At 43.9% G+C, this 25889-nt stretch overlaps 1 protein-coding gene across 4 annotated transcripts in view; it reads left to right on the top strand.

Annotated features, from left to right (window-relative positions):
• The window catches only part of LOC125287100 (myosin phosphatase Rho interacting protein), a 43112-nt gene that overhangs the window by 9010 nt on the left and 8213 nt on the right, over positions 1 to 25889 (top strand). For 2 of the 4 annotated variants that reach the window (XM_048232596.1, XM_048232597.1), the window contains exons 4-16: positions 3408 to 3559; positions 4113 to 4197; positions 4712 to 4880; positions 8086 to 8563; positions 11657 to 11786; positions 13923 to 14009; positions 16002 to 16058; positions 16805 to 16873; positions 17016 to 17105; positions 17598 to 17707; positions 19064 to 19637; positions 19942 to 20079; positions 22395 to 25034. In XM_048232596.1, the coding sequence (XP_048088553.1) occupies positions 3408 to 3559; positions 4113 to 4197; positions 4712 to 4880; positions 8086 to 8563; positions 11657 to 11786; positions 13923 to 14009; positions 16002 to 16058; positions 16805 to 16873; positions 17016 to 17105; positions 17598 to 17707; positions 19064 to 19637; positions 19942 to 20079; positions 22395 to 25034 (4779 nt within the window). The remainder of the gene's footprint in view (positions 1 to 3407; positions 3560 to 4112; positions 4198 to 4711; positions 4881 to 8085; positions 8564 to 11656; positions 11787 to 13922; positions 14010 to 16001; positions 16059 to 16804; positions 16874 to 17015; positions 17106 to 17597; positions 17708 to 19063; positions 19638 to 19941; positions 20080 to 22394; positions 25035 to 25889) is intronic. The other 2 variants (XM_048232598.1, XM_048232599.1) reach the window with 2 other exon arrangements.

The following is a 25889-nucleotide window of genomic DNA, read 5'->3' as shown; positions in this document are numbered from 1 at the left end:
TTTTATTGCCCTGAAATAGTTTGGGACTGCCAATGTGGGAGGGGAGATGCTGGAGAAAGCAGTCCTTCCCCCCCCCTGCATATTTTTGATTGAGGCCACTGCATGTTCAGGCACATGTATGGCCTATAATATGTATCGGGTGATGTGGCGTCTGACTCGTCTTGCCACTGGCTTTTTTTTTTTTGGAAAGTCAGTCTTTAAGTAAGATGGCTTCTCATAACAGGTTTTTCAGTTCAATATGCCCTCTCTAGTTCATGTTTGATTGGTTCAGCGTCATGTCCATGACACCTTTATTCTTTGTCACAGCTCTGAAGAATATCACCACTACTTTCTGCACATTGCAACTAGAGGAACTCATACTGGCGTCATGTGTTGTAATGTATATGGGGAATTAAAGGCAGAGCTTGCTGTTCAGTTTTGGTTTGGTTGGTGTTATTTGAGCTCAACAGCCAATCAAAATCTTCTGTGCTCTTGAAGAACTGTGTTGTTGATTGGCTGGGATTGTTTATGGGTTGGGCCGAGCCACTATGTTTCCTCTCGTACGGAACCCACGACTGTGTACAAACATAGAGTGAGCAGACAGCTAGTTTTTGAGTAATTTGCTGAATTTTATGAAAAGCCAATGGGAGGAAAATCACAATCGCTTTTCCCCATTTTATCGTTAACAGTTAGTAGTTAAATAGTTATCACATTGTATCTGTTAGAGAAAATAATTATTTAACTCTGAAACTTTCATGAACTAACTTGCTGCTACATTAAGCTGTTCTACTGTGGTAACATGTAATATCTCCCATCAGTGTAAAAATAGAACAAAACTCTAAAAAGAGACTTCGTTTTCAGGCAGTGCAGAGGTATAAGATTCGATCCCATGTTGGGAAATGAGATCCATGATAATCTGAAACGTATGAATGACAGACTTGGCAGAAGGGATCCTTTGTGTGACTGCCAGTGCACGTTCTGTGCACCCAGACTCCTATCTCCCTCCTCCTTCTCTCACTCTCACTCTTTCTCTTTCTACCTCTCTCTCTCTCTTTCTCTTACTCTCTCTCTCTTTCCCTCTGACTGTCATATCTGTCGCTCTGGCTCCAGTTCTGTGGGAAAAATAAAAAATGACCTCATACAATACCCTGGTAGTGACTGTGGAGGTGGGTGTCCTAGAGTGCTAGTAAACAGTAAGCTTATCCATTTTTGTCCCTCCTCCCACAGTGTAATAGATTAGTGGCCACCCATATGTACATGTGCATATCTGTAGGCCTTATCTGTGAGCCCTTGAATTGACTCCCCCCTTTAGAAAGTCCAAAGAGCTCTGTAAATTGGAGCAGAACTTTGGTATGTGGCCTACTGCATGTCCATATGTGGTCTGTGAGATTGTTACGAGGGACTGATTCACTTGTGTTATCTGCTCACTCTCGCTCAGAAGTAAGACCAGGCAAAGTGCCGTTTACACACCATTTACTGTACACACACACACACACACACACACTTGCAATGTTATGATATGTGAGGCCCATTAGACAGAGTGGAGCTAAGCATTGAACGCCTGATGCTATTCTGGCAAGGGGAAGATGTCTCCCTTCCTCTGGCTGGTTTCATGTCGGGGTGTACAGAGTGATGTGAAACTCTTTGTCCACTGCACTGTACTAACACACACACACACACACACACACACACACACACACACACCAATCCCCCGGTGTCTGATTACCCATCCAGCCTTCCTCTCCCCTCTTCCCAGCAGCCTCCTCTCTCTTTCTCGCGCAACGCAACAGAAACAGAGTCCTGCTGGAATTTATAACTGTGACACACTGTAATTGCCATATTTGGCCGTCCCTGGGGTTTACTGGGAGCTTTTAATAAAGCAGGATCACTTAAAAAGGCCATAAAAGGGGGGGGGGGGGGTTGAGTTTGAGGGGGTGATGGTGGTGGGGAAGTGGGCAGCAGCACCTGTTTTACATCTGCAGCCATCAGAAGTCTGATAACAGACAAGAAAAAGAGAAAGCAAAGGAGAGAAAGAGAAACACTGCAGGGTCCTGTCGGGCACACTGGGGCCTTTCTGGTGTGTTGGCAAGAATACGAGATGTGGCCGTGGTCATGAATAATACTCCCTCCCAATAGCACGGATGATGGACATAGGCATTGACCAATGGCCGTGTTGTTTGCTTGGCTTTGATTCATGAGCTTTATGAGTGAGGAAAAAGTCAAGAAAGTGGAACTTTCAGTGGGACGGCTCGCTGGGGTTTTCTGATCTGGTTCACGGGTCGTGGGAGCCTGATGGTCGGGAGTCGGATGCCCCCGAGCGGGATTTGTTATTTTACATGTGCCGTTCCGAGAGGGGTTTTTCTTTTTTCTTTTTTTGTCTGCTTCTTTGTTGCCGAGGAATGTGGAAAGCTCTCTCTCTCCCTCTCTCTCCTCTCTCTGTCTCTGTCTCTCTCTCTGTCTCTCACACTCACACACACATTCAGGCGCTCCCTTTGCGTTAGAGCGCAAAGGCACAGCCACGTCGGCCCAGCCCCTAAACCCACCCCCACGTATGCACGCTCACACACACACACACACACACACACACACACTCTCTCCCTTTCCCCTCACATATACACAGTGTGCCCCCCTGCTTGCCTACACTCACAAAAGAGGCTTAGTCCTGGCTTTCTATGCTGTCACCTCCTCCATTCAGCTGGCGAGCCCTGGAACCGAAAGGATTTCGCCTGTTGCCATGGCGAATTTTTGATAACCGCCGAGTGACCTTACAGTAGGGGCAGATAAGATTGCTTCAGGACACTTGAAAAACACACACACACACACACACACACACACACACGCTCTCTCTCTCTCAAACACACACACATCCATCCATATGCACGCATTAAAGACATGAACATCACAGAGCTTTCTTTAATTTAATAGGAAATAATGCCCTTTAGTTTTATTTGTGGTTGTTTGTGTGAGTTTCCCCCATTAGAAGTCTTCTCTTTGCTTGGATGCCACAGTGTTTGTTTGTTTGTTTGCTTTCTTAGTACACACTTTCTTTTTCCTGACATGACCTTTTCAAAGGGCAACAGGTTTATAGAGCACCAGTTCTGGACATGTCAAAACAGAGCTTTATGACTGCCCTGCTCTAAACACTGTGGTCAGCCCTTGTGCATTGTCTATTTGTCTGAGAGTAACCTTTCTGTCAGTGAGCGTTGAGAAATCAGACAACTGTCCTCTCACTGTGCTGGTCAATTTCTTTAATTGGCCAATTAACTTTCAACGAGGCGGCCAAAACCCAGTCACGCCCCAAAACATTTCCAAAACATAGCATTGTCAAACTACAGCTTAGGCAGGCAATATCATATCTCCATTGCTAATGGGCCTCTATGAGTCCAGTGGCTGACTAATAGCTTTGTTTTGCTACTGACCTTTTGCAGCCCAGCACACTGCCTCAAGGCACGGTCAACATGAACCTCTGCACTGACGTAATCGATGCCGAGCCCAAGACTGGCCAGAAGAATGCCCTGTGCATCATCACACCGGAGCAGGAGTACTTCATCCGCGGAGACAACAAGGAGATTATCAATGGGTATGGACGTTAGCGCAAACCTGCAGTCCTTAGAACAGGAAGCCTGTAGCTCACCTTAGTTTCTGAAACGTAGACGTCTGAGAAAGAAATAAGGGCAATGTCTGTGTACTTACATGTTGTACGCAACCCTATATTCAAATGAGAAGTAGCTATCCCACATGCTGCCCTATTTGTAACCTGAGCAAGGACATTAGCGTTGATTGTGCATCTGCTAATCTAATATAAAACTGCAAGACCAGGCATTCTCCATCCTGTTGAAATCAGTTTTGTGTATTAGAAAGGCCAGGCTGTGTATTATTCAGTACTTCAGGGGCTGATTAGAAATAAAACCCTTTGATATTGTTATCGCCATAATTGATCACCTGATCTACTTGAGTAGTATTGGGCTTCTTGGTGAGCTGACTGTGTGAAACAATGACACAATGGAAAAGCAACAGCAGTCACTCAAGTCAAAAGTAATGTCCAGTAGAGTCCTGCTGCAGACCGACAGGCGGGCGGGCAGGCGTGGGGTTAGGATTCATCTCTGTGTGCCCCCTCTGCCATGTTTTAACAGATGGAGCGAGCAGCTGGTGGTCTACCCAAGAACCAACAAGCAAAACCAGAAGAAGAAGCGCAAGGTGGAGCCGGCCACGTCCCAGGTTGGAGCCAGGGCCGCAGCTGCCATTCCAGCTGCACACACACACACACACACACACAAACACACACTGGTGTTGCAATCAAACTCAAGCTGTGTCTGCTGAGGGCTGTTCCCTGTTGGTTCGCAGGGTTGAGAATACCTCAAATAGTTTGTGTTGGCGATAAGAGTTTGATATTCAAGCTACTACGTAATACCCACATCTGGTGTGCCAACTAATGAATGCTTGCTCTCTGGTCTTTCTCACTCATGATTGTTTATTGGTTGCACAGCTGTTTTCATGCTATATATCTTTTTTTTTTTTTTTATTTTTTTTTTTAAATGGTCTTGTCAAATTTGATGGTATCAGTAAAAATGTTTTTTCAAATCGAGTTTGTCTGGAATGTTTGACATTATAGTGAAGGGAAACAGTGTTTGTGGATACAATTTACTGCCACTGCTACCCTCATCATTTCCCAACATCTGAATGACCTTTAGCCCAAATGTAAACAAATGTTTGTCCTTGTGGTTGTCCTCAGGAACCCGGTCCGGCCAAAGTGGCCGTGACTGGCTCTGGGATCCCCGAGGCGGAGAAGGTTCCGGACTCCAGCTCCATCATCTGGCAGGAGGAGCTGCAGAGCCGCGAGGCCGACGTGGGCCAGGTGTGGTCGTCCCCCGACATGGCGCCCCTGGGGTCACCCTCGGCAGGTAAGGGGTCTTAAGAAGAACAGGTGTATGCTTGTAGGGCTGGGCGATATGGACCAAAACCGATATCCCGATATTTTGGGGCTGATTGGCGATATACGATATCGATACGATATTGATATTTCAAACAGAAAGAGCGAAGTGCTTCATATATTCACTCAACACAACAATTATGACAACACAGCCGGTTTTAATTATATTCATTTCAGACTGATCTAACAGAGCTGTGCAAAAAAGTGTAAACAATAACATATACATATAATAAAATATAGGCATACAGTTGCTCTGAGGGCTGTGCAAAATAACAATATTCGGTCGCCCCTGATTGGCAACACAGGCCTACAGCTTTACAACAAGAAAACAGTAAAGGTAACACAAAACATAGGCTACCGTTAAAAGCCAATATAATAAACCAATTGGCATACTGTGCAAATAAGAAAAAAGTAGGCTACACAGCACATACCTGTTTGTAAATATTTAACTGCACAAGGAGTAGGGCTGGGCGATATGGACCAAAACTGATATCCCAATATATTTTGGAGCTGATTGGCGATATACGATATATATCGATATTTTAAACAGAAAGAGCTAAGTGTTTCGTATTCACTCAACCAGCTTTAATTAGAAATATAGCCGCAAGTGGCAATGGCGGGCCCGAGCACCTGCGGGCCGCAACCTGTGACATGTCGGATTCCAACAAAGCACCGACGTGGTGCATTTGTGAAATGTACATATTTGATGCGTGTGTTATTTGTTTTTGTATTTTATTTTCTGCCACATGTACTTGCTTGGCCAGGTGGCGGCGCAATGCAAAGGCAGGCCCATTGGGTGTCATCATAATCATGATATATATTAACCTGAGAAATTTCAGACCATTCATTTTAAGCAAAGTACATTTCTGATACACTTTTTGGTTGGCCAGATGGTTGTGTTATGTTAGGCATGGAAATTACACATGTTAATATCATCACAATAATGATATCCAAATTTTTTGTAAACTTTCAGATCAATCACTTAAGGCATTGTCCATTTCTGGCACATTTCCTGCTTGACCAGGTGGTGGCGCTATGCCAGGCAGGCCCATTGGGTGTCTGGATATCATCATAATCATAATATCTATTAACATGAGAAGTTTCAGAACATTTATTCAAAGCATAGAGCATTTCTGGCACATTTCCTGCTTGGCCAGATGGTGGCGCTATGCTAGGCCTGTGAATTATGAATGTGAACATCATTACAATAATGATATGTGATATTTTATAAAGTTTCAGATCAATCACTTAAGGCATTGTCCATTTCTAGCGCATTTCCTGCTTGGCCAGACTGTGGTGGAACTATGCCAGGCAGGCCCATTGGGTGTCTGGATATCATCATAATCATGATATCTATTAACCTGAGAAGTTTCAGACCATTCATTCAATGCACTGTGATTTATGACACATTTCCTGTTTATGTGGTGAGATATTAAAATCATATCAAATATATAACTTATATGAATCTGACAAACCGTCTAGGAGGAGTATGTTCAAATTGATCATATGACATCAGTATAATTGTCATTCTTTCTGTTGCCAGTTGGTGGCGCTATGCCAAACATGCATTATGGGCATGTGAGTATTATCATTAACATGGTTTTCAATGACCTGTGAAATTTAAAACATTTCAAGCCATGCATGGTGAATTATGACACATTTATTGTTTATGTGGAAGGGTATTCAAATTAATAATTTCGCCAAGTTAATATAATAATAATAATAATAATAATAATAATAATCCTTACAAAAACAATAGGGCCTTGCGCCCTTCGGCCCTAATGATTTCAGACTGCTCTAACACAGCTGTGCAAAAAAGTGTAAACAATAACATAGGCCTACAATAGGCATAGGCTACAGTTGCTCTGATAAAGCTGTGCAAATAACAAAAGGCCAAAAGTTGACCCTGACTGACAACGCAGGCCTACATTGTACTGCACAATGCAATATTTTGGGCACAAAAATAAAAATAAATAGTTTTGTCCCACAATGCAGTTTTTTTACCCGTAAGGGTTTGATAGGGCCTAGATGACAAGCAAATGTAGCCAATGATGGCCTAGACATGTTGCTATCAACAACAAAAATAGTTTCAAACAATTAGGCTACTTAAACAACGTAACTGAGTCACTCATCAAGAGTGTGATAGACGCTACCGTCGTTTTGTATGCGTTCATTTTTGCATGTTATCCCTATGCACAATTGAATGGGGTTTCAGGAATCATACAAAATAATGCCCCTAACTGCTCGCGAGTCCCCGCGTGCATATTCTTTTAATTAAGTCAGCGTGTAGGTTGTCTCCCTGAGGACTTTAGATCTGCTACTGTATATCGCTAAACGCAAGCATTCATCAGTGAATTTAAATTTTTTAGGCTATGTGCCAAAAATGACATTTTACTGTCATTCAAAGAGCTTTAAACAGTGTTGTAACTTAAATCTGCGTGTACAAAACCGCTTGGAGCTCCAATGGAATTTTGATTTCAAAACGAGAATTCTCGGTCTTGATGTGCTGACGGAATAGGCATCAGCACCCTCTGATCAATGTAAACAAAATCTGACTCGGTCTCCGTCATGTTTGAAAGTTTGTAGTGCTGCGAGGGAGAACGTGCACACGCAAGGGGCACAGTTGAGCAGAGCTGCGGCTATCTGAATGGTCTGAACACCGAAGAGCAAGTGGCTTTGATAAAATGGCCCATTATTTGACATAATACCGGTATTACGATATTGTCTCAACTACATATCGTTTTCAAAAATATATCGGTCGTAGTCGTAATACCGATATATCGCCCAGCCCTATATGCTGGTTGGTATAGGTGTGTGAGACCTGACATGTATAGGCAAGACAGGCTGGCCTGCCCTTATTCTTGGAAACTAGTTCTTGGTAGTGAGCCATGTGCAGTTTATCCCTTTTTTTAAAGGCGTATGTAATAGCTGCTATTAGTAGATGGATTGATGGATGGTAAAAGTACTTTATTGATGATTTACTTTACTGATATAAGTGGCAGGTTACGACTACAGTAATGTCAAAGTGAAACATGTCAGATTATATATATATATATATATATATATATATATATATATATATATATATATATATATATATATATATAAAAAATCAGATTTTCTCCTGATTGTGTTCTAAGTTGTTGAGGGATTGATGGTAATGTGTCCTTCCACAGGCGAGGGGTCATCGGTCAGTCGCAGTTCAGACCAGGGCTCCGTGAATGGTGACGAAATGGACCGGAGTCCGTTCCCCCCGGCGGCGGTACCCTCCCACGAGCTCCTGTCGCCCACGGGCAGCTCGTCCAGCCGCCACAGCTTCGGCAGCGTCGGCGGGGGCATCCCACGCTGCCTCTCCCCGGCGCCCAGCGACCCCTTCCCGTCGGGCAGCAGCCTGCTGTCCAACGGCTCGCACATCAGCGGCTCCATGAGCTCGCTGGACTCGGACGCCAGCGGCAGCACGGTGGCCAGCAGCGACAGCCACCCGGCCGCCGGCGAGCCCGGGGCCGGCCGCGGCCTCCACCACCATCACCACCACCGCGGGCTGCACGACACGCCGCGCTCACGCCGCCTTGAGGCGGAGGCGCGCAAGGCGGAGAAGAGGAGCAGGGCGCATAGCCCAGAGGGTCAGGAGACGCCCCTCAGCCCGGAGAGGAGGTGTGTGGATTGGGGGGCCTTCAAAATCACTCTGTTATTTGTCTATCATCACCCGGATAGAACCAATACTCTTTTCTGATTCGTTGGTGGGGTGGCTATTAATTCTGAATAACGCAACACCTATGAAGTAGATCTGGTAAAAAAAAAAAATGCTTGATTGGTAACTAAACCAACCATAGTAAGACGACGGTTAAGCCAGGAAGCAGGCTAAGCAACAAGCTAACTGTCTATGCTATCTCTGTTATAGAGACAAACAAGTCGGCTTCTTTTTAAATGGAACCGCTTGTTTCCTTTGCGTGCTATAAAGGCATGACTATTGCCTATAGTGGCAACCGGGTGATAAGCGGGATAACGGCCTTCGAGGTGTCCTGCTATACGGAATTTGGTGGGGGACTCTGGTGGAGGCAACTCCGCTGCGCGTCGGGGAGTTCTTTGCCTCTCGCCCTCGTCCATTAATTCCGTATAACAGGACACCTCGGCGGCCATTATTCCTTACTTCACACCTTCATTGTGTCTTCACTTCCCCCTCTTTCCATCTCTCTTCCACTCTCACTCTATGTTCCTCAGCTCAGAACACAGGGACAGTTTTCTGAACATCTCTTTCCCCCTGTCCTTCAGTGCTTCACTTCTCTAGTGCTCTCTCTCACTCTATTTTTGTTTTCCTGCTCTCTCTCATCTCTCTCTATTGCTCTCATCTCTTACTATCCATCTCTCTCTCCCCATCTCCCTACCCATCTTTCTATACATCACTCCATCTATCCATCACTCTTTTCTCTAGCTCCCTCTCTCCCTTTCTCAGTTCATCTCTCCCTCTCTCTCTCTTTCTCTCTCTCTGTTCATCCTAGTGTTTGTTCACATATCAGTCCCTCTGTTCCTAAGCCCAGGGAGGTCAGAGGGTCTATCCTGCTTTCGCCGTTCCCAGCTTGGCTCTGTGTGTGTCTTTCCATCCCTGCTCCCTCCACCCATATCCCTCTGTGTTTTTTCCCCTCTGCATATTTCTCTCTTCCTCCATCATCCCCACACGCTCTTTATCTATCTATCTTTCAACATATCCAGTCTCTTTTTCTCTCTATTCACCCCCCCTCTTCTCTTAAGCCATCCCTACTTGTCAGTCTTGCCACTCATCCTTTCTCTCTCCCTCTATTCGCTCTCTCTTTCTTTCTTTCTTTCTTTCTTTCTTTCTTTCTTTCTCTCTCTCTCTCTCTCTCTCTCTCTCTCTCTCTCTCCCTCTCTCTCTCTCTCTCTCTCTCTCTCTCTCTCTCTCTCTCTCTCTCCCCACTTCTCCTTTTAAAGGCATGCGGTGAGTCGAGTGGCGCTCAACCAGAGCCTTTCTAGGAATGATCAGACAGCGCCAATGAGGCTCACAGAGGATAGTACCCACTAGAGAGGCTACACCGATCCTGCCTTATTAGGCCAGCACCAAGTGCAAAACTATGTCTCTTGCACAGCGGCGAGAAAGGCCCCTTCTCTCATGCTTTGCTAATGCACCAAGAGATCCGTCTCTTGATCGCGGCTTGGCTTTTTTTGGCCCTCGTCTTTTATTCGTTTAGTCATGGGCTCACGTTGAAGATAAACACGCGTCTCCGTAAACACTCTTTGTAGTCAGTGATTGACCTGGAGTGCCCAGGGTTCCCGTTGAAGGTCAGAAGCCAACAGAGTGGGGCATTTCAAACAAAGAGGGCGACGGTTTCCCTTTTTTCTCAGACACTAAGATATGGCATACCCTAATCCTCCTCCTCCTTCTCCCCTCCTCTTCCCCAAAACACTCCTAAAGCCATCCCCCGTCCAACATCCCAAACTCCTTTGCGGGTTTGCAGACCTCCTGAGAGACTGCCTATCACATAAGGAGAGGGAGAAAAAGAGGGGAGAACTTAAATTTGGTCTAATTTGGGTTTATGGGAGCTGTGCCACTCAAGGGACGGCAGCCAATAAGATGAGGAGAGGTCACGTGGCCCAAATACCTCACTGGTTTTCTCTCTTATTGCCTTTTAAGGAGGACCGGCAGTCTTGTCAGCCCCCCCCCAACCCACCACCACCACCCAAATAAGGTCAATGTTTAAAAAAAGAGGGGGGTAATTTAATATTTCCAACTGGCTCTCGGTAAACTGAATTCCGTATGCTTTTCTTTAAAGAGAAAATAAAAGAGGGCATTGTCTGAAAATGCGTCAAACTGGCAATGTTCTTGAACACCCCCTTTGCTTTTATTTTATGGGATGGCTGGAATGCCTCAGCTATTACAACTTGACAGTCCAGCACAAAGCAGACCATGCACATGAGCAGATGCCGCGTGTGTGTGATGTAAAAACAGCATTTAGAGGCTTAATCACTGCAAAACAATTACGATGCCATTCAAGACCTTGCATAATCCAATGTTGCCTCACCAAAGAGGTATATACTAAGAATGATTTTTATCTGTTGTGGTTGCAACCGTAACGGGGTGAATCAGGTTCCTGCACTCAGAGCATGTAGAGCACATGGCTGTTTGCTTGGGGGATAGTGTGGGTACATGTTAGAGCCTGCCTATTAGCGGCGTTGGTTTGGGAATGTATTAGAAGCAAGCACTGGTCGTCACCGGCGTCTGCTTATGGAATCAAGAGTGCAGCAGGTGAAGGCCACGACTGCATTTCCAGAAGTTGAATTGAGTTGCCAGCCAATCATAACACAGATCTTGTCTTTAAACTTTTTTTTTTTTCAAAGATAAATGATCGGCCTTCCAGGCTGATCTTGACTCCTCTATCTGTATGTTCTGTTACTTTTTCCAGGACTGCAAATTCCTAAATGACTTTGAATTAATGTAATTTAAATTTCTATGTCTCCAAACATGTATTCATGTGTGCAAGCATGTTATATGAATAGATCCCCAGATGTACCATTGCCTGTTATTGCTATCTATGTCTTATCAAATTCAAAAATCAGAATCAAAAAGCTTTACAGTTAAACAATCCTTATAACATACTTAACATTTTAACATTTCTGGACGGTGTAGCCCACCATCCTGCTGTCAGCATCTCTGCAGCAGTGATACAGCAGTGCAGCAATGCATGCTGGGAATGTGCTGCACTAGGATCTGAACTTGGGCTGTCTTATGTGCAGTGGGCGCTCAAACGTGATCGAGAAGCTGGAGGCGTTGGAGCTGGAGAACACTGAGCGCATGGAGGTGGACGAGTCGGACCGCAGCGCTGCCCGAGAGGGTCGTAGCGAGATAAGACGCTTCCACAGAGAGGTACGGAGCCCGCATACACCTGCCCATTACCTGCACGTACCTGTCTCTAAACGTACACACACACACACACCTGACTTTACATGTACAGTAGATCGCTTCAGATACCCACACCTGCCTCTACCTGCCTATGTGCTCATATACTCCTACCCTTTCTATGCCTGCATGGTAGACCATGATGAAACCATGTTGAATATCTGTCACTTTGAGTCACCTCTCTGAAGCCCAGTCAATACCGTTTCCTAGTTGAGGTCAAGGCAAAACTCTTTAGACCGAACAATTTCATTTCAGACCTCCCTGACTTTCCAACATGCCAACAATATTGTTTATGTATTATCAATCACCTGAGCCTAACTGAGTTAGGGCTGGGCTGGAGTCCTCAGTCAGCCCTGCCAAGACTAATACCAGTCTTGGGGGACAAGCGGCATTAATCTCCCCGTCTCTCCTGCACCAGACCACTGGTGCTTCCTGTCTATTCGTTGGTCTCTACTCTGTAGCTTTATACATTTCTCACCATGGAATGCCGTGGGCGATAATGAAGACATAGCATTAGAAGATGACCTCACACCAACCCATTGTTTTACTTCAGAACTAGCATCATATGTCATTTTGAAACTAGATGAAAAGTCAATGGTTATGGAATTTAGCTATTGTATTTTAGTTCTACATTGTTTTGGTGATTTTTAGTTTTGTTTATTAGAAACACTCACTCTTTTTTTCTCTCTCTCTCTTTCTTTCTCTCTCTCACACACACACACACACACACACACACACACACACAAAGTGCTGATGATTTAGATTTTAATTGTGGCTCTTCCTTCCTTTTGTCTACTGTGACCTATTTAGTCAAGTTTATGTATTTCAGGGGTCAGAGTGACTCCCTTCCATTTGGAGCAGAGTAACAATTTCTGCAGTAAGTTCAGCCGTGGCCCATTTTAAGCTGTTGCTTTAGGCGGCATATTTAATGTAGGGATCGCTGTGGGACAAGTCCTGCTCTCTCTACTTGCTGTTTTTTTTTTTTTTTTTTTTTTAACATGGATCAGCAACTTGCACTGAACTAAGTTTTATTTAGCATTACGCACAGGCACCCACCCCACCCCCACCCCCCACTCCCACTCGCTCCTTCCCCCTCTTGTAATCGTAATTCTCTCCTCTGCTTTGCTCTTATCGGAGAGGATTCCCCTTTCATCAACAACACCCTCTAAATATTTCAGCACAGTTAAATGCTAAATTTGTCTCTGGAAATGATGTGTGTCGATTAAGCAGGATTGCCGTCAGTCTGGCTTAGCACGTTTGTTTAGTTATTTGTAAACAAACTTTGTGTACCTGGCGTAGTTTGTCATCTTCCACCTCCCGCCCTCGTCTCTTCATTTCACACACACACACACAGGCTCACACACACATACACACACACTCACAGGCACACACGTACACACAACCTACCATCATACAAATGTGAAAAAGGGCTGTGCCTGTATTATCTCTGTTTTCAATTTATTGTGGTTCAGTTTGGGGTTGCTCACTGCTCAGCACAATGCGAGCGATGAGGATCTTGTTTCCACTGACATTCTGTTGTGATATTATCTATTATCTGAAGCGCGCATGAAACCCTTTCCTGACAAAGGAAAAGGCCCTTTCTGACTTCCTTCCCCCGGGCCAGGTTGTATGTTGTGGTCGAGGCAGAAGCCACATGTTTAAAATGATTGGCCATCACTAGGAGTTAATTTAGATGGTTTAATTTTGCGCTTCAGTTTGGTTTTGGAGGCCATGTCTGTACATGCTAGATGCTCATTCAAAAACAATACCATAGTAATACCACAAACCGCCAATAGCATTGTGGTTTTCTGACCAAACCTTGGATACACAATGACCCCTTCTTGGTCCAGACCTCGACGTGTCACCTTGTCTGAAAGTTGGGATCGTTATGACCACGCAAGGTTAAAAGGTTGAGTGAACTGCACGGTCCGGTCTCATGTCTCCCCATCCATGTTTGTGTGATCAACTCATAGAAATGACCACATTTAGTGGAAAAGGTGCCATGTATACTAATAACAAATATTGCATTGCTTTTCAGTTTTTGCTTGTTATCAGTATGTATTGTAAGGTAATTGAAAGGTGTGTGTGTGTTGTGTGTTTTAGGAGCAGAAGAATTACCAGCACACAGCCTTACCTCCACTGAGGCGTGCCAAGTCACTGGACCGCCGGACCACCGAGTCTGTCATGACAGTAAGTTTTACATCTGTCGGTCAATCTTTCCTTCTTCTGTCTTTTCTCATTTCTCTCTCTCTCTCTCGCACTCTCTTTTTCTGTCCCTCTCTCTCTTTCTCTCTTCCACGTTCTACTTCCATATCATACGTGTGTATCTATATCATCCACCTAGTCTGTGTTCTCACAGCCACTTTCAAAACATCGAGATAATAGACAGAACCATAGAGAGAGGGCGTTTTGTCTGGCTTCAATTAGTTATTATCTTTCCCTCTCTCTCTCTTTTTCTCTCCTGGAGAAGGGAGCATTGTAATCAGCTGGTGGAATATTGTTTGTCAAGGGTGTAAGGGGGGGAAACGGAGCGATGGAAGCCAGCAGCTCTCAATGCCTCCCTTGTTCTCCCGCGTCCGAAGGTCAAACGGCCGCTGCAGGCCCTTGAGCCTGGCCATCCAGTTCGGAGAGGGGGCCGGCCGCCGTTTACAGTTACACTGTGTGTGTATGTGGGTGTGTGTGCGTGGGTGTTTTGGGTAAATAATCACAGAGAGAGAATGGGTTTACATCAAGTCTGTAGATGCACTAATCTCATGTAGATCAGATCAGATAATGCTTCATTCTTATCCATTAACAGTATCTTTCATCATCATCATCATCATCATCATCATCGTCATCATCATCATCATGACAAATAGTCTGTTGTCCTTTTTGAGTCTTGCCTTATACTTACTGTGCATGTAACCACAACTCTAATTTCTCTCATGACTAAAGGGCCTCAGTATTTGTGGAAACTACATGTCTACATGAACATCCCATTGGATCCTCCCTGACAACTAATGCTGGTTGCCATCTTGTCTCTCTGTGGCTTTGTGTTGTTGTGTTGTTTTTGTTGTTGTGTTGTTTTTGTGAGAACGCGGACGTCCTAATCCTCCTGCGAGGGGCGCCGCTGGGCTTAGCGTTCTCCCCTCTCCTCCTCCTCCTCCTCCTCCTGCCCAGGTCATCTCCACATCCTCCCTGTGTGGTCACACATTGGCTTCCATCCGCCTACATACTCAACTTGACTTAATCATGCTAGTGTGTGGATATGTGGCTGCCCCATGTTTTCTTGATTTGCCTCCATGAATGAGGATATGAGCATAAGTGTGTGAAAAACATTAGTTGTGTTTGAGTGGTTGGATGTTTGTGTACAGTATGTGTGAGCATAATTGATTTTGCTGTTTATGGTGTGTGTGTGTTGCGTTCACTCTCAACTGCTTCCCCTGAGCACCGTGCACAAATGCCTGTCGTGAGCGTGTGTCAATCACGGCGTGAAGCACAGCAGAGAAGCTTCTCACCAGCATCTCCTCTGCGGGCTGCCAGATTAGCCCCGACAGCCAGCAGATGACATGTGTTTCAGTGTGATTCTGCTTTTTCTTTCTTTAGTTTTATTTATTACCTATTTATTTATTTATTATTTTTACATTCAGGGCAATTATTACTATGATTTCAAATTGTCATCTAAACCATTTCCACCAAACAAATTCTGAAATTCAAGATGTTTGAGAACTTCAAAGGTCTACAAAAACTTTGCCCACAAAAAGAGCCAAAGTTTGTGTTGGTTGAAATCCGTGCGTGTGATGCACTGAAGCTTCTATGGTGACCACACCTGTCAGTTACTGTCTCTTGTTGTTTTCAAGTTCTGGACACTGTTCACTAGTCAGTTCTGCAGATAGTGTGGACCATAGACCTGGACTGGCCATAGCCACACATGGATCACTGTCGGTCAGCTTCAACAGTCAGCTTCCTCTGCATGACGTTTTAACTGTGTGGTTTCACTAAATTGCATTGACTTTGCCCAGTGGTTGCATTAGTTTGGTAATGGTAAATCTTAGGGAAGGGGTGCTGATTCTGGTTACGATTTTGCCTTTTTGCTCATAAGAGAGTTCCTGGTTAGCACTCCTCCCTAGAAGCTTTGAGAATACCAATCCGGATGTCCTTGCTGTCTGTGTAACCTTTGGAATGTTGCTTTCTCTTTAACAGCCTGACCTGCTGAACTTCAAGAAAGGTTGGATGGTGAAGCTTGATGAACAGGGACAGGTGGGTCCTGCTTTTGTTCTTACAAATTACTCCTGTTTACTCATAATCCACTGCATTGAGTTAAAAAGTGACAGGAAATATATGAGCCCCTTTGAATAGGATATGTTTGTTTCTCAACCTCAGTTACCAGGCGAAAGGCGCCAAATATACTGTAGAAAGGGCTTGATTTCCACAATCAATAGCCTTCCAGCGCAGTTTCTGCTCTCGGCTCTGTGTCTACTCGGAGCTATTGATCAAGTTCACCATGACTATAAGGACACCTATCCCTGTTGGAGTTGTTTCTCTGCAGGCCTCAGCTCTCCTTCCACAAGCTGATTTTCCACCCCCCACCCCGCAGCCTCTCAGTCACATCTTTTAGCCATAATAAATTCATCAAAGCCAAGTTATCTGGTCAAACAGTCACCCCCACCACCCCCCGCCCCCTGGTACACCCAAGGCACTGGGCAGCGGCCTTCAAAGGGCAGTCTTCCACTTTGATAGCAAGGGTTCAATGGGTAAAACTTAAAAGGATAAGGGCTCTTGACTTTTCTCCCCTTTACATTTTTATTTTTTTTTTTTTTTTTTTTTTTTTTAAATCTCTCCGCTCTTTTAAAGAGGTGCATAAATATCCCACACCTCAGAAGCTTAGCTCTTACAGACTGGACCACTCCACTCAGTAGACAGCAGTCACTCAGGGTACACTTGGAATTGCACATGTCATTTAATCCCTGTGTTGTGTTGTGTTGTTTTTATATCACCTTTTGCAGTGGAAGAAGTATTGGTTTGTGCTGACCGACCATAGTCTACGATACTACAAGGATTCAATTGCAGAGGAGGTGAGTTCTTGAAAATGCACCGCGTTTCTTCTCTTTTGTGTTTTTATTTAAAAATTCCAGTTTTCCAACACTTTTTTCAAAGACCGATTCTGCTGACAGGACATTTGTCTCTCTAATTCTCATTCATCCTCTTCCCCTACAGGCCTCAGACTTAGATGGAGAAATAGACCTCAGTACTTGTTACAATGTCACAGAACACCAAGCTCAACGGAACTATGGCTTCCAAATCCATGTAAGTCAACTTTAATGCTTAGACAAACTACCCATGGTCTCCTTGGAATCCAGTGGCTACCTCTCTGGCCAGGACGGAGGGTCATTAAGTCATTTTGTGCTCACATATCCCTTGCTGAGTGAATGCATAGCATATGTTCCCATTGAAGTTGTGCTTGTTAGACTTGGACGTGAGAATGGAATTTCAGCTGGACTGTATACTTAAAGATGAATACATTTGTTCTGTGATATGTGCAAATACATAGTATATGTTTTTAAGTAATGATTGTCATTTTTAATTGTCAATATCCGTGCATGTTCTGTTTGTGCAGATCCGTGCAAGTCTTCACTTTTGTATTGAAGTGGTTGGTAAATGTTGAAGAATATAAGCACCATTCAAATAAACATTGATTTCAATATAATTGATTTCAGCTGATTGTTCTGTCGCTCCTCTCATAATTTCCTGTGTGAAAATTGGAGTGAAAATGAAACGTTGCTGGTGGTTGTTTTTCAGACGCAGGAGGGAGTCCACACTCTTTCGGCCATGACGGCAGGGATCCGGCGCAACTGGATCCAGGCGGTGATGAGGAACGTGCGGCCCTCTACCGCGCCAGACGTGGCCAGGTCAGAAAACTCCTCTTTGTATAGTTTACTGCAACCTTACCGCAACTCCATCTCCAATTTACTGATGCACCCCCTACTCAGTGAGCTTGTATTTTAACAAGAACATCATGTCTGTCTGGAAATGTTTTCAATACCTTTTCTACCCATTTCACTGTTATTCAATCCATCTTCTTGTAATAAGATGTTTAAGGGAAGACTTGAATAAATTGTCTGAAAAATGTACATTTACTGTCATGTAAATGTATTTTGTCTTATGTTGTCATGTAAATTTATATTTTCAGTATTCAACCCATAAGTTTGTAGCACTTATGTTGGTAATATCAGAGGAACATATACAGGGTTCCCACGGGTCATGGAATTTCTGGAATATTATGGAATTTTGGAAAGTTTATTCCAGACATTGAAAGTCAGGGAATCATTTTTGGGAGAAGTTATGAAATATCAGGGAATGTTATTGTAGCAGTTTAAAATGAACTTGCCAAAATACATGAATACAAATAGCATATAGACACACAGTGCATATCTGGTTATTAGCTTTACTGCTTGCTTGAATAATTGTGGTTAGCCCGACTTTGTTTATTCAATGCCCATTCATTAATCTCCTGTTCTAAGAAAGTAAAATATTCTTCAACGCTACATGGCTGCTCTGAAATCTTTGGTCGGTATATTGTACCATTCATTATATAGTAGCTCATGGAAATTCATTTTGTTTTGTCAGGGAAAGTCATGGAATTTTACACTTAAATTAGAGTGGGAACCCTGCATAAAAACCCTGAAGAAGTTAATGTTGGTATCGTAACACCCCCAATTATCACCACTTTTGTTCAGAAATTCTAAAACAACGATGTTTTCACTTCAAAATAACATTTACTAAATGAACCTTACATTTTTCAGTAGCCATAGGTGTCTAGATTTGAACAAAATCTGGTTTGGTTCTTAACGGGAGCATTTACTGCCTGAAATATCCGATTTTGTTTACCACGCTCGGAGTTATACTGCTGGCCTGATGGGTCGCCTATTTACATCGTTTCAACGGCACATGGACGGTTAGATCGTGAATTCTCGTCGTGAAATTAAAATTCCACTGGAGCTCCAAGCGGTTGTGTACACGCAGCCTTACAACACTGTTTACAGCTCTTCGAGTCACGGTAAAATGTCATTTTTGGTACATAGCTAATTTAGATACACCTATGGTGTGGGTGGTTGCGTTTCTTTAGGAGTCCGCTGTCTTGGTTTGTATAGAAATGGATATTAAGTGACACATACACGCAAGACGGTGGAAATACGGGACCAGTGGAAATAGGGGCAGTTCCGATATGGCAGTGATGGTAATGACTATGTGGATATGGTTTGCAGCCTCACTGATGACCATAACTCCTGCACGCCTCTGGAGAGCCTGTCTAGGCCCGACGTCACCCAGGACTCCGCCTCGGAGGCCTCGTCAGTGGAGCGCGAGCCGGGCCCTAAGAAGAGCCGGGCGCGGGAGCGGCGGCGCGAGGGCCGCTCCAAGACCTTCGACTGGGCCGAGTTCCGGCCCACCGCCCAGGCGCTGGCGCAGCAGCGGGCCAGCGAGGCCGAAGCCCTGCAGGCCGAACTCAGCGACTCGGAGCGCAGCCGCCGACGGGAGGAGCGCCGCCGGCGCTACGGCTCGGTGGCCGGTAGCTCGCCAACCGACTCCCTCGGCGGCATGGACTTTGAGAGTGCAGGAGGAGGTGGTGGCCGGCTGAGCGAGGGGGGCTCCACGCCGCCGCACCAGCCGCAGCCGGTGTCCCTGGAGAGGCAGCGGAAAGTGGAGGATGAGATCGAGCAGCACTGGCAGCAGGTGGAGAAGACGCCCATCCGCGAGGAGAGGAGGGTGCCGCTGGCCTCAGCGCTGCAGACGAGGGAGACGGCCGAGCTGGAGAAGCTGCTGGAGAGCTACAAGAAAGGGGTGGGTACTGAACAAAACACACTTTATATATATATATATATATATATATATATATATATATATATATATATATATATATATATATATATATATATATATATATATATATATATCTCAGTGAAAATTACTTTAATATAGTGTCTATATCTTATATTACCATACTAGTAATATAAGGGGTGTGTGCTGAAAGAGCATGTTCGGTATGGTGCCTGATAGGGATTTGTAAGTCAGTTCACTTGCATTTAATAAAGCTCAGTCTAGTTAATGTTTTTGAGCCCTAGCTGGTTGTGTGTCCCTTTTTCAGGTAGAAGACCTGAAGCATCAGCTAGAGACATGTCACGAGCAGCTGGCTGAGTCCAACTTGAACAAGTACGAGCTGGAGGAGCAACTGCGCACGGCACTGGAGCGAGAGCAACACATCCGCATCGGATACATCTCACCGGTGAGCATGCTAACTGCAACCCTAGCCCATCATTATAGTCCCATGCTAGGAAGTTATGCTGTGTTGTTTTATATATATACTGTATATGCTAGAGCAGGATTCTATCTAATAGTCTTTGCATGTTTTTGAATAAGGTAACATGAAACAGAAACCCATTCCAAACAACAACAAGCTGACATCTCATCATCTAAGCTGTGAAACAGCCCGAAATGCACCTTGCATGAGTGCGTTTGCATGTTGAAAGAAAAGATTTTGACTCTTGTTCTCTTTTTTTTTTTTTTGGCTTCTACTCGTTTCCTCAACTCTTGCCATGTTTTAGAAATACGAACCTGTGTCATGACTTCATTGCAAGCTAAAATGCCTATGATTACATTCAATTAACACTGGAACGGTGCGTTTATTAGTTGCAGATTGTTGTGCGTTTATTAGTTGCAGATTGTTGTGCAGAAACAGTTTGTACTGTACAATGTGTATGGTAGCCTTAAGGTATACTCATACCCTTGATGAATCTTTAGGAAAGGTGAGAAATGCTTTATCCCATCTAACTACAGTCACAAAGCCACAATGTTTAAAAAACCAATAGAGCTATAGAGGTACACAAGAGGAATAAATGGTCACTATTGCATAGTCAGAGTATTGACTGAGTGTTGACAGTGTTGAGTATACTTATGCAATGGCTTATTTCATTATTATCATGATTATTATCATGTCTTTATATATGAGTGAATATGGTCATGTGCTTTCCAGAGCTTTGAAGTCCACTGTTAGCGTTGTTTATCTGAATGGTCATGGTGCTTGGTGTTTGCATGAGCTCAGCCTCACCCACGGGCCGTGACATGCACTGTTTACAAAAAGCTTACGCTATAGTTTCCTGAAGTTACAGCCCTGGTAAGAGTCATGGGTTGTTTGTTGCATCTTGAAAATAGCCTTGTGATTCTGTATAAAGAAGAAGTTGTCTTTGTCAGGGTTTCAGTTCATAGGGGTGGATTTTTTGGGACTCTGTGTGTTCCCTTTTAAGTATCCGTTAGATGTGGTTAGCGGCTTGCTGATTAACATAAAGTTACATAATGATGCAACATCTGCAGTACTGATAATAAGTGTTTCCTTTGCAAGCCCATACTCTGTGTCATAAGGCACCAAATAGGTTATACCAAGAGTGGTATCAAGGGTATTGTGTATATCTAAAGGGTAAAGCTACGTAGTGTCCTCAAAAATATATTGACAAATTTGTAATTCATTTATTTAAATAATATGTAGGTGTGCTATGGTTTGCATGCATGCCATTTTATTCATGTTTAACCTCTGCCTTCATTTTTCTTTTAACCTGGTTTAGCATACCATACTGAACATGTTGTGTGGATGGAATCCAGTTTGTCATGGGTGTTTGTTGATTTCTGTGCCTTTTGTATGTTTGAGAGAAAGTTTGTTGTTTGTTTGTGTGTGCGTGAGAGTGGTTTGTGTTTCTATGGCTCTTTATTTTGGATGCCATATCATTTCCTTGTGGCTTTATTGTTTCTAAACATTTGATGTCTTTTGGGCTAGTTGGATTGCATCACAGTTCGAAACTGAGGACTGTAGTATTCACAAACGAGAGGCAGTTGTAGTGTGTTCTGTGATACTGTCAGGGTATTGTGAATCTGGTAAGGACCTTACAATGAAGTTGATCGTGTTTACCTTGTACTGTAGTGTATACCAGTACATATCACGATGATTACACTGAATGTTGTTTTTTTATGAGTGCAATGCAGCATTTTGTGTAGTTTATTCATAGCATACTTAGAAGTGAATATACTTTCACGCAAACTGTGCTCTAATGAACTTCCTGAGTGGGGATCAATTTTAAGAAAACGTTGACCTACTGCAGACTGTGAATACTCGGCATATAAAACAACTTTTTTTCAAAAGCCTTGGAGAGATCAGACCACCATGTGTATGATGCGGTATGCCTACCATCTCAAAAATGAACTTAGCTAGCACTAATATTTGCATTACTTACACCATGAAATAACTCTTAACCATTTATTTGCATGCTTTGATGTGATTTACTAACCTTGGCCATTAAATTTCCTTCTGTAGAGCTCTAATTTTGCATCATTTAATCCATGAATCTGGATGCATTCATTCTCTCTTTTTAACCTGTGTGGTATTCATACCACTTTAGGTTGAACCAGGTATCATAGTTAATTCATGTTAATTTGTCCTAAATCTAGTAATAAAATACTGGGAAATTAAAATTAAAATAGTGGTCTGTAGAGTAATTAGCTTGATTTCACCCCTGCTGAATGTTAACCAACTGTCTGGTCCCCTTTCCTAAGCTGGATTCCCCATTGGGTCTTGAGGGAGATCTTGATCCCCAGATGAAGAGGCCTGAACTGGTTAGTTCTCAAGCTCAGACATTAACGCGGAAGTATCAGGAAACCAAAGAGCTCCTGCAACTGCAAGAACTGAAAAAGCGCAACATGCAGGCACAGCTTGGCCTTTCTCTCTCACACCTGTCCATCCAGGAGCCTTGCACCCCTGAGCACCAAAAGCCCACCACCTTGAAGAGTCCCCCCACTGATCCCATTCTAAAAACTGTCACATTTATGGTAGAGGATAGTGAGGCCAAGATTGAGGAGCTTGAAAAATGTATATCTGGCAAGCCTATCACTCTGAAAGAGTTACTGGTTTTGCTACACTCTCATAGCGAGTTTACTAACAAGAGTGTCTTGAGTAGTCAGGAAAGAAATGAACTGAGTTCTTCTGGAGACATTACTAGCTGTCACAAGCTCTTAGAAAACCTCAAGTATCAGCAAGAAGTGGAGAACGAGACTATGAGGAGAAGCCTGGCCGAGGCTGGGGACAGCATCCGCAACTACGAGGCACGACTGATCACCATGGAGGATATCTTGGGGAGGGTTCAGCAACAGAAATTGGAAAGTCTAAAGAGCCCCTATGGGCCGGCATGTCAAATTGAGGACTTAGCAGAAAGCACAAACAGAGGTCTGTCCCAGAGGGTTGAGTTGCTAACAACAGAGAACGAGGCACTTAATCAGCGGTACCAAGAGATTGTCAATCAGTTGAGAGAGGCAGACCGGGAAATTGAGAGGCTAAAGACAGAATTGAGAGTGCAGGGTAGGCAGGAGCAACTCGGTACTTTAAATCAAACCAAGGTTAAGCAAGTTATAGACAGTTCGGTTGACCGTGACTTTTATGAGAGGGAGTTGAATGCGAAGTCTCGGAAGTTGCAGGAAGCTCTTGTTAAGTTAGAAGAGCTCGGAAACAATCTGAAAGACACTGAAAAGCGGCTTCAGTTGAAGGAAGCCACTCTAAGAGGTTTGGGATTTCAGATGGGTGACCAAGAAAGTCACAGTAGTGAAGTACAGCTGGAGAAGGAAGAGCTGAAACTTCAGCTTGCAGTTGCCCAGACGAGGCTCTCTGAAAGGGAGCAGAGGCTTTTCGCTGCTGAACAATCCTGGCAAGAACTTCAAGCCCAGAACCTGGAACTTCAGCAGAAAAACCAAGAAATTGAAAGATTACTTAGCAAACAGAAAGTAGCTGATACAATTGCAGAAACAAATGTAGAAATGACAGGTGCAGAGATGGCGTCAGATTGGATTGAGAAGAAGCTGGATTTATGCCAGAGGATGGAGCAAGCAAGTGAAGAGCTTACCATGGAAAAGATAGGAGCTGAGAAAGTGATTGAGGAATTCAAAATGAGGTCACAAGCCATTAGTGTATTAGTTGAGATGTTGGGAGAGGCAGATGCAGAGAAAATGGAAGGTGATTTAAGGAGTACATTAAAAGTCATGTGTGGACTTTGTCCTTTAGATGAGCATGTGGAAGTTAGTCAGACAGGTAAGCTGTTACTGCAGGAGGGAGAATTTTGTAGTAAACTTTTAAGTGGTATGATGGTTAGTCAAGTGAATCAAGATGGTGAGGATGCATGTAGGACTGTAAGAACTGTATCAGAACAGATGTTACTAGAGAAAATGTCGTTGCTGGTTATGAATCAACTGAACACCAAACCAAATGTGAACATGGAAATTCAAACTCAAAGTGTGGATGCAGACATTGGAGACATGAAGCAGATAATTAAAGACTTTACGGGCCGAAAGTCTTGCACATCGATCATCAATGATCTCATATATACTCTACAAGAGAAATTGTTGTGTATGAATCAAATTGTTTCAACCTTGAAGACCTCTCCAAATGAACAGCTCCAGACCTTGTTTGCATTGTTATCCAAGTATACAGGTCCAAAACGGCAGTGGTCACAATATGTTCAAGAGGCAGTCTTGGAAGCACATTGCTCTTATTTGGAATGTAAGCAGAAGTGCTATCAGGACATGGTGTTGCAAGAATTGCAGTCAGATATCACCAGAGATGGCTGCGCAAATTGTGTGAAACTAAGAGGGCAGAACAAGGACCTCTCATCCAAGTTGGAATACTTGCAAAGACAGTTGTTGGTTCCCTCAACAGAGGACATGAGCCCAGTCACACACATACAGATTGAAGGGGAGCCCATTGACTCCCTTGATAAGGCAATCCAATTGCAGGACATGGTAGCTAAGCATAGGAAAGAACTCCGGGAGCTGAAAGAATCTTATGAACAGGATATGTGCAAGCTGAGGCAGGACGTGGCCAAGATGGGAGAAACTCTCCAGCTTAGATCTGAGGAGAATGTGAAGGAGATTGACTCCTTGACAATCTGCATGGAGAACCTGAAGAGAAAGCATGAGGAGGAACGAAGCTCCCTGGTGGAGCAGTTCAATCAAGAGATGGAGGATCTGAAGAGTGCTGTACCTCTACAGGGCTTCAAGAAAGGCCAGGGCCCACCGGGCTCCCTTAAGGAGCGAATCCAAGAGTTGGTCGCCCAGGTGGCAACCATGACCGAGGAGATGAAGGCCCGTGACCGCGACGGAGAGTCCGCATCACTGCGCCTGAAATTTGAGCGAGACCTGGAAAACCTGAAGGTCAAGGTGTTCCTTGTCCTCTACTGTCCTCCGTCCGTGATGCCTTGTATCTCCTTGTGGCAATCCCCTAGTCGACCCCCATCCCACTGCTTTTCCCTACTAACATTTCTTTCTGCATTTCCTCAAATTAATTTAATTTTGGTATTGCATGTTTGTTTACCTCGAAAGTGCACGTGAACATTGTTTTTTATATCAACAAAGAGGAACCCATTTTGATAACCGAAATTGTACATTTGCTATAATATAAATAAGGGAATCATTTTCCTTAACTTAAAGAAGATAATGGTCATTATTCATAATCTATGGAAATGTGTTCCTCAACATTTAGCACTCCATGGCTAAACTCCAAACCTTTACAGTGAAATGCAGTGACTCCGTTAGTCAGCTGAACCGACACCTCCAAGCCGTAACTATCTTCCCAAACATCATTTCAGTTGACTTAACTTGCGTAAGCTGTAATATCTTCATCAACTGGACAGTTTTTCTTTAAGATCTCATGTTCTTGCAGACCTGCAGTTGCAAGTGTGCCCGGTTCATCTGAATGATTATGGTGTCAGTGCATTGATCTCTACTATCCAAACACAACATAACCTTTCCCCCTTTGACTAACTGATTAACAATTGATTGTCAGCTCCTCAACAAAGCTGCTTATTTTAATGCTTTGCAAAATGCTTGTTGCAGAAGGTAAATCAGTCACTTTGAAACTGTTCAAGTTGTGCAATGCAAAGGAGAAATGTGTCTTTGTTCCAGTAGCCTAATTACTTCATTCTCATGCATGTTACTATACGTTTCCTGTTTTATCCACTATACAATTTAGAGGAAAGGTAGACAAGAATGAATGATAATCTCTGTAAA

This window comes from Alosa alosa, chromosome 22 (genome assembly GCF_017589495.1).
Source record: "Alosa alosa isolate M-15738 ecotype Scorff River chromosome 22, AALO_Geno_1.1, whole genome shotgun sequence".
Classification (NCBI taxonomy): Eukaryota; Metazoa; Chordata; class Actinopteri; order Clupeiformes; family Clupeidae; genus Alosa; species Alosa alosa.
Note: the sequence above shows the minus strand (reverse complement) of the source record. Positions and strands in the feature narration are given on the sequence as shown.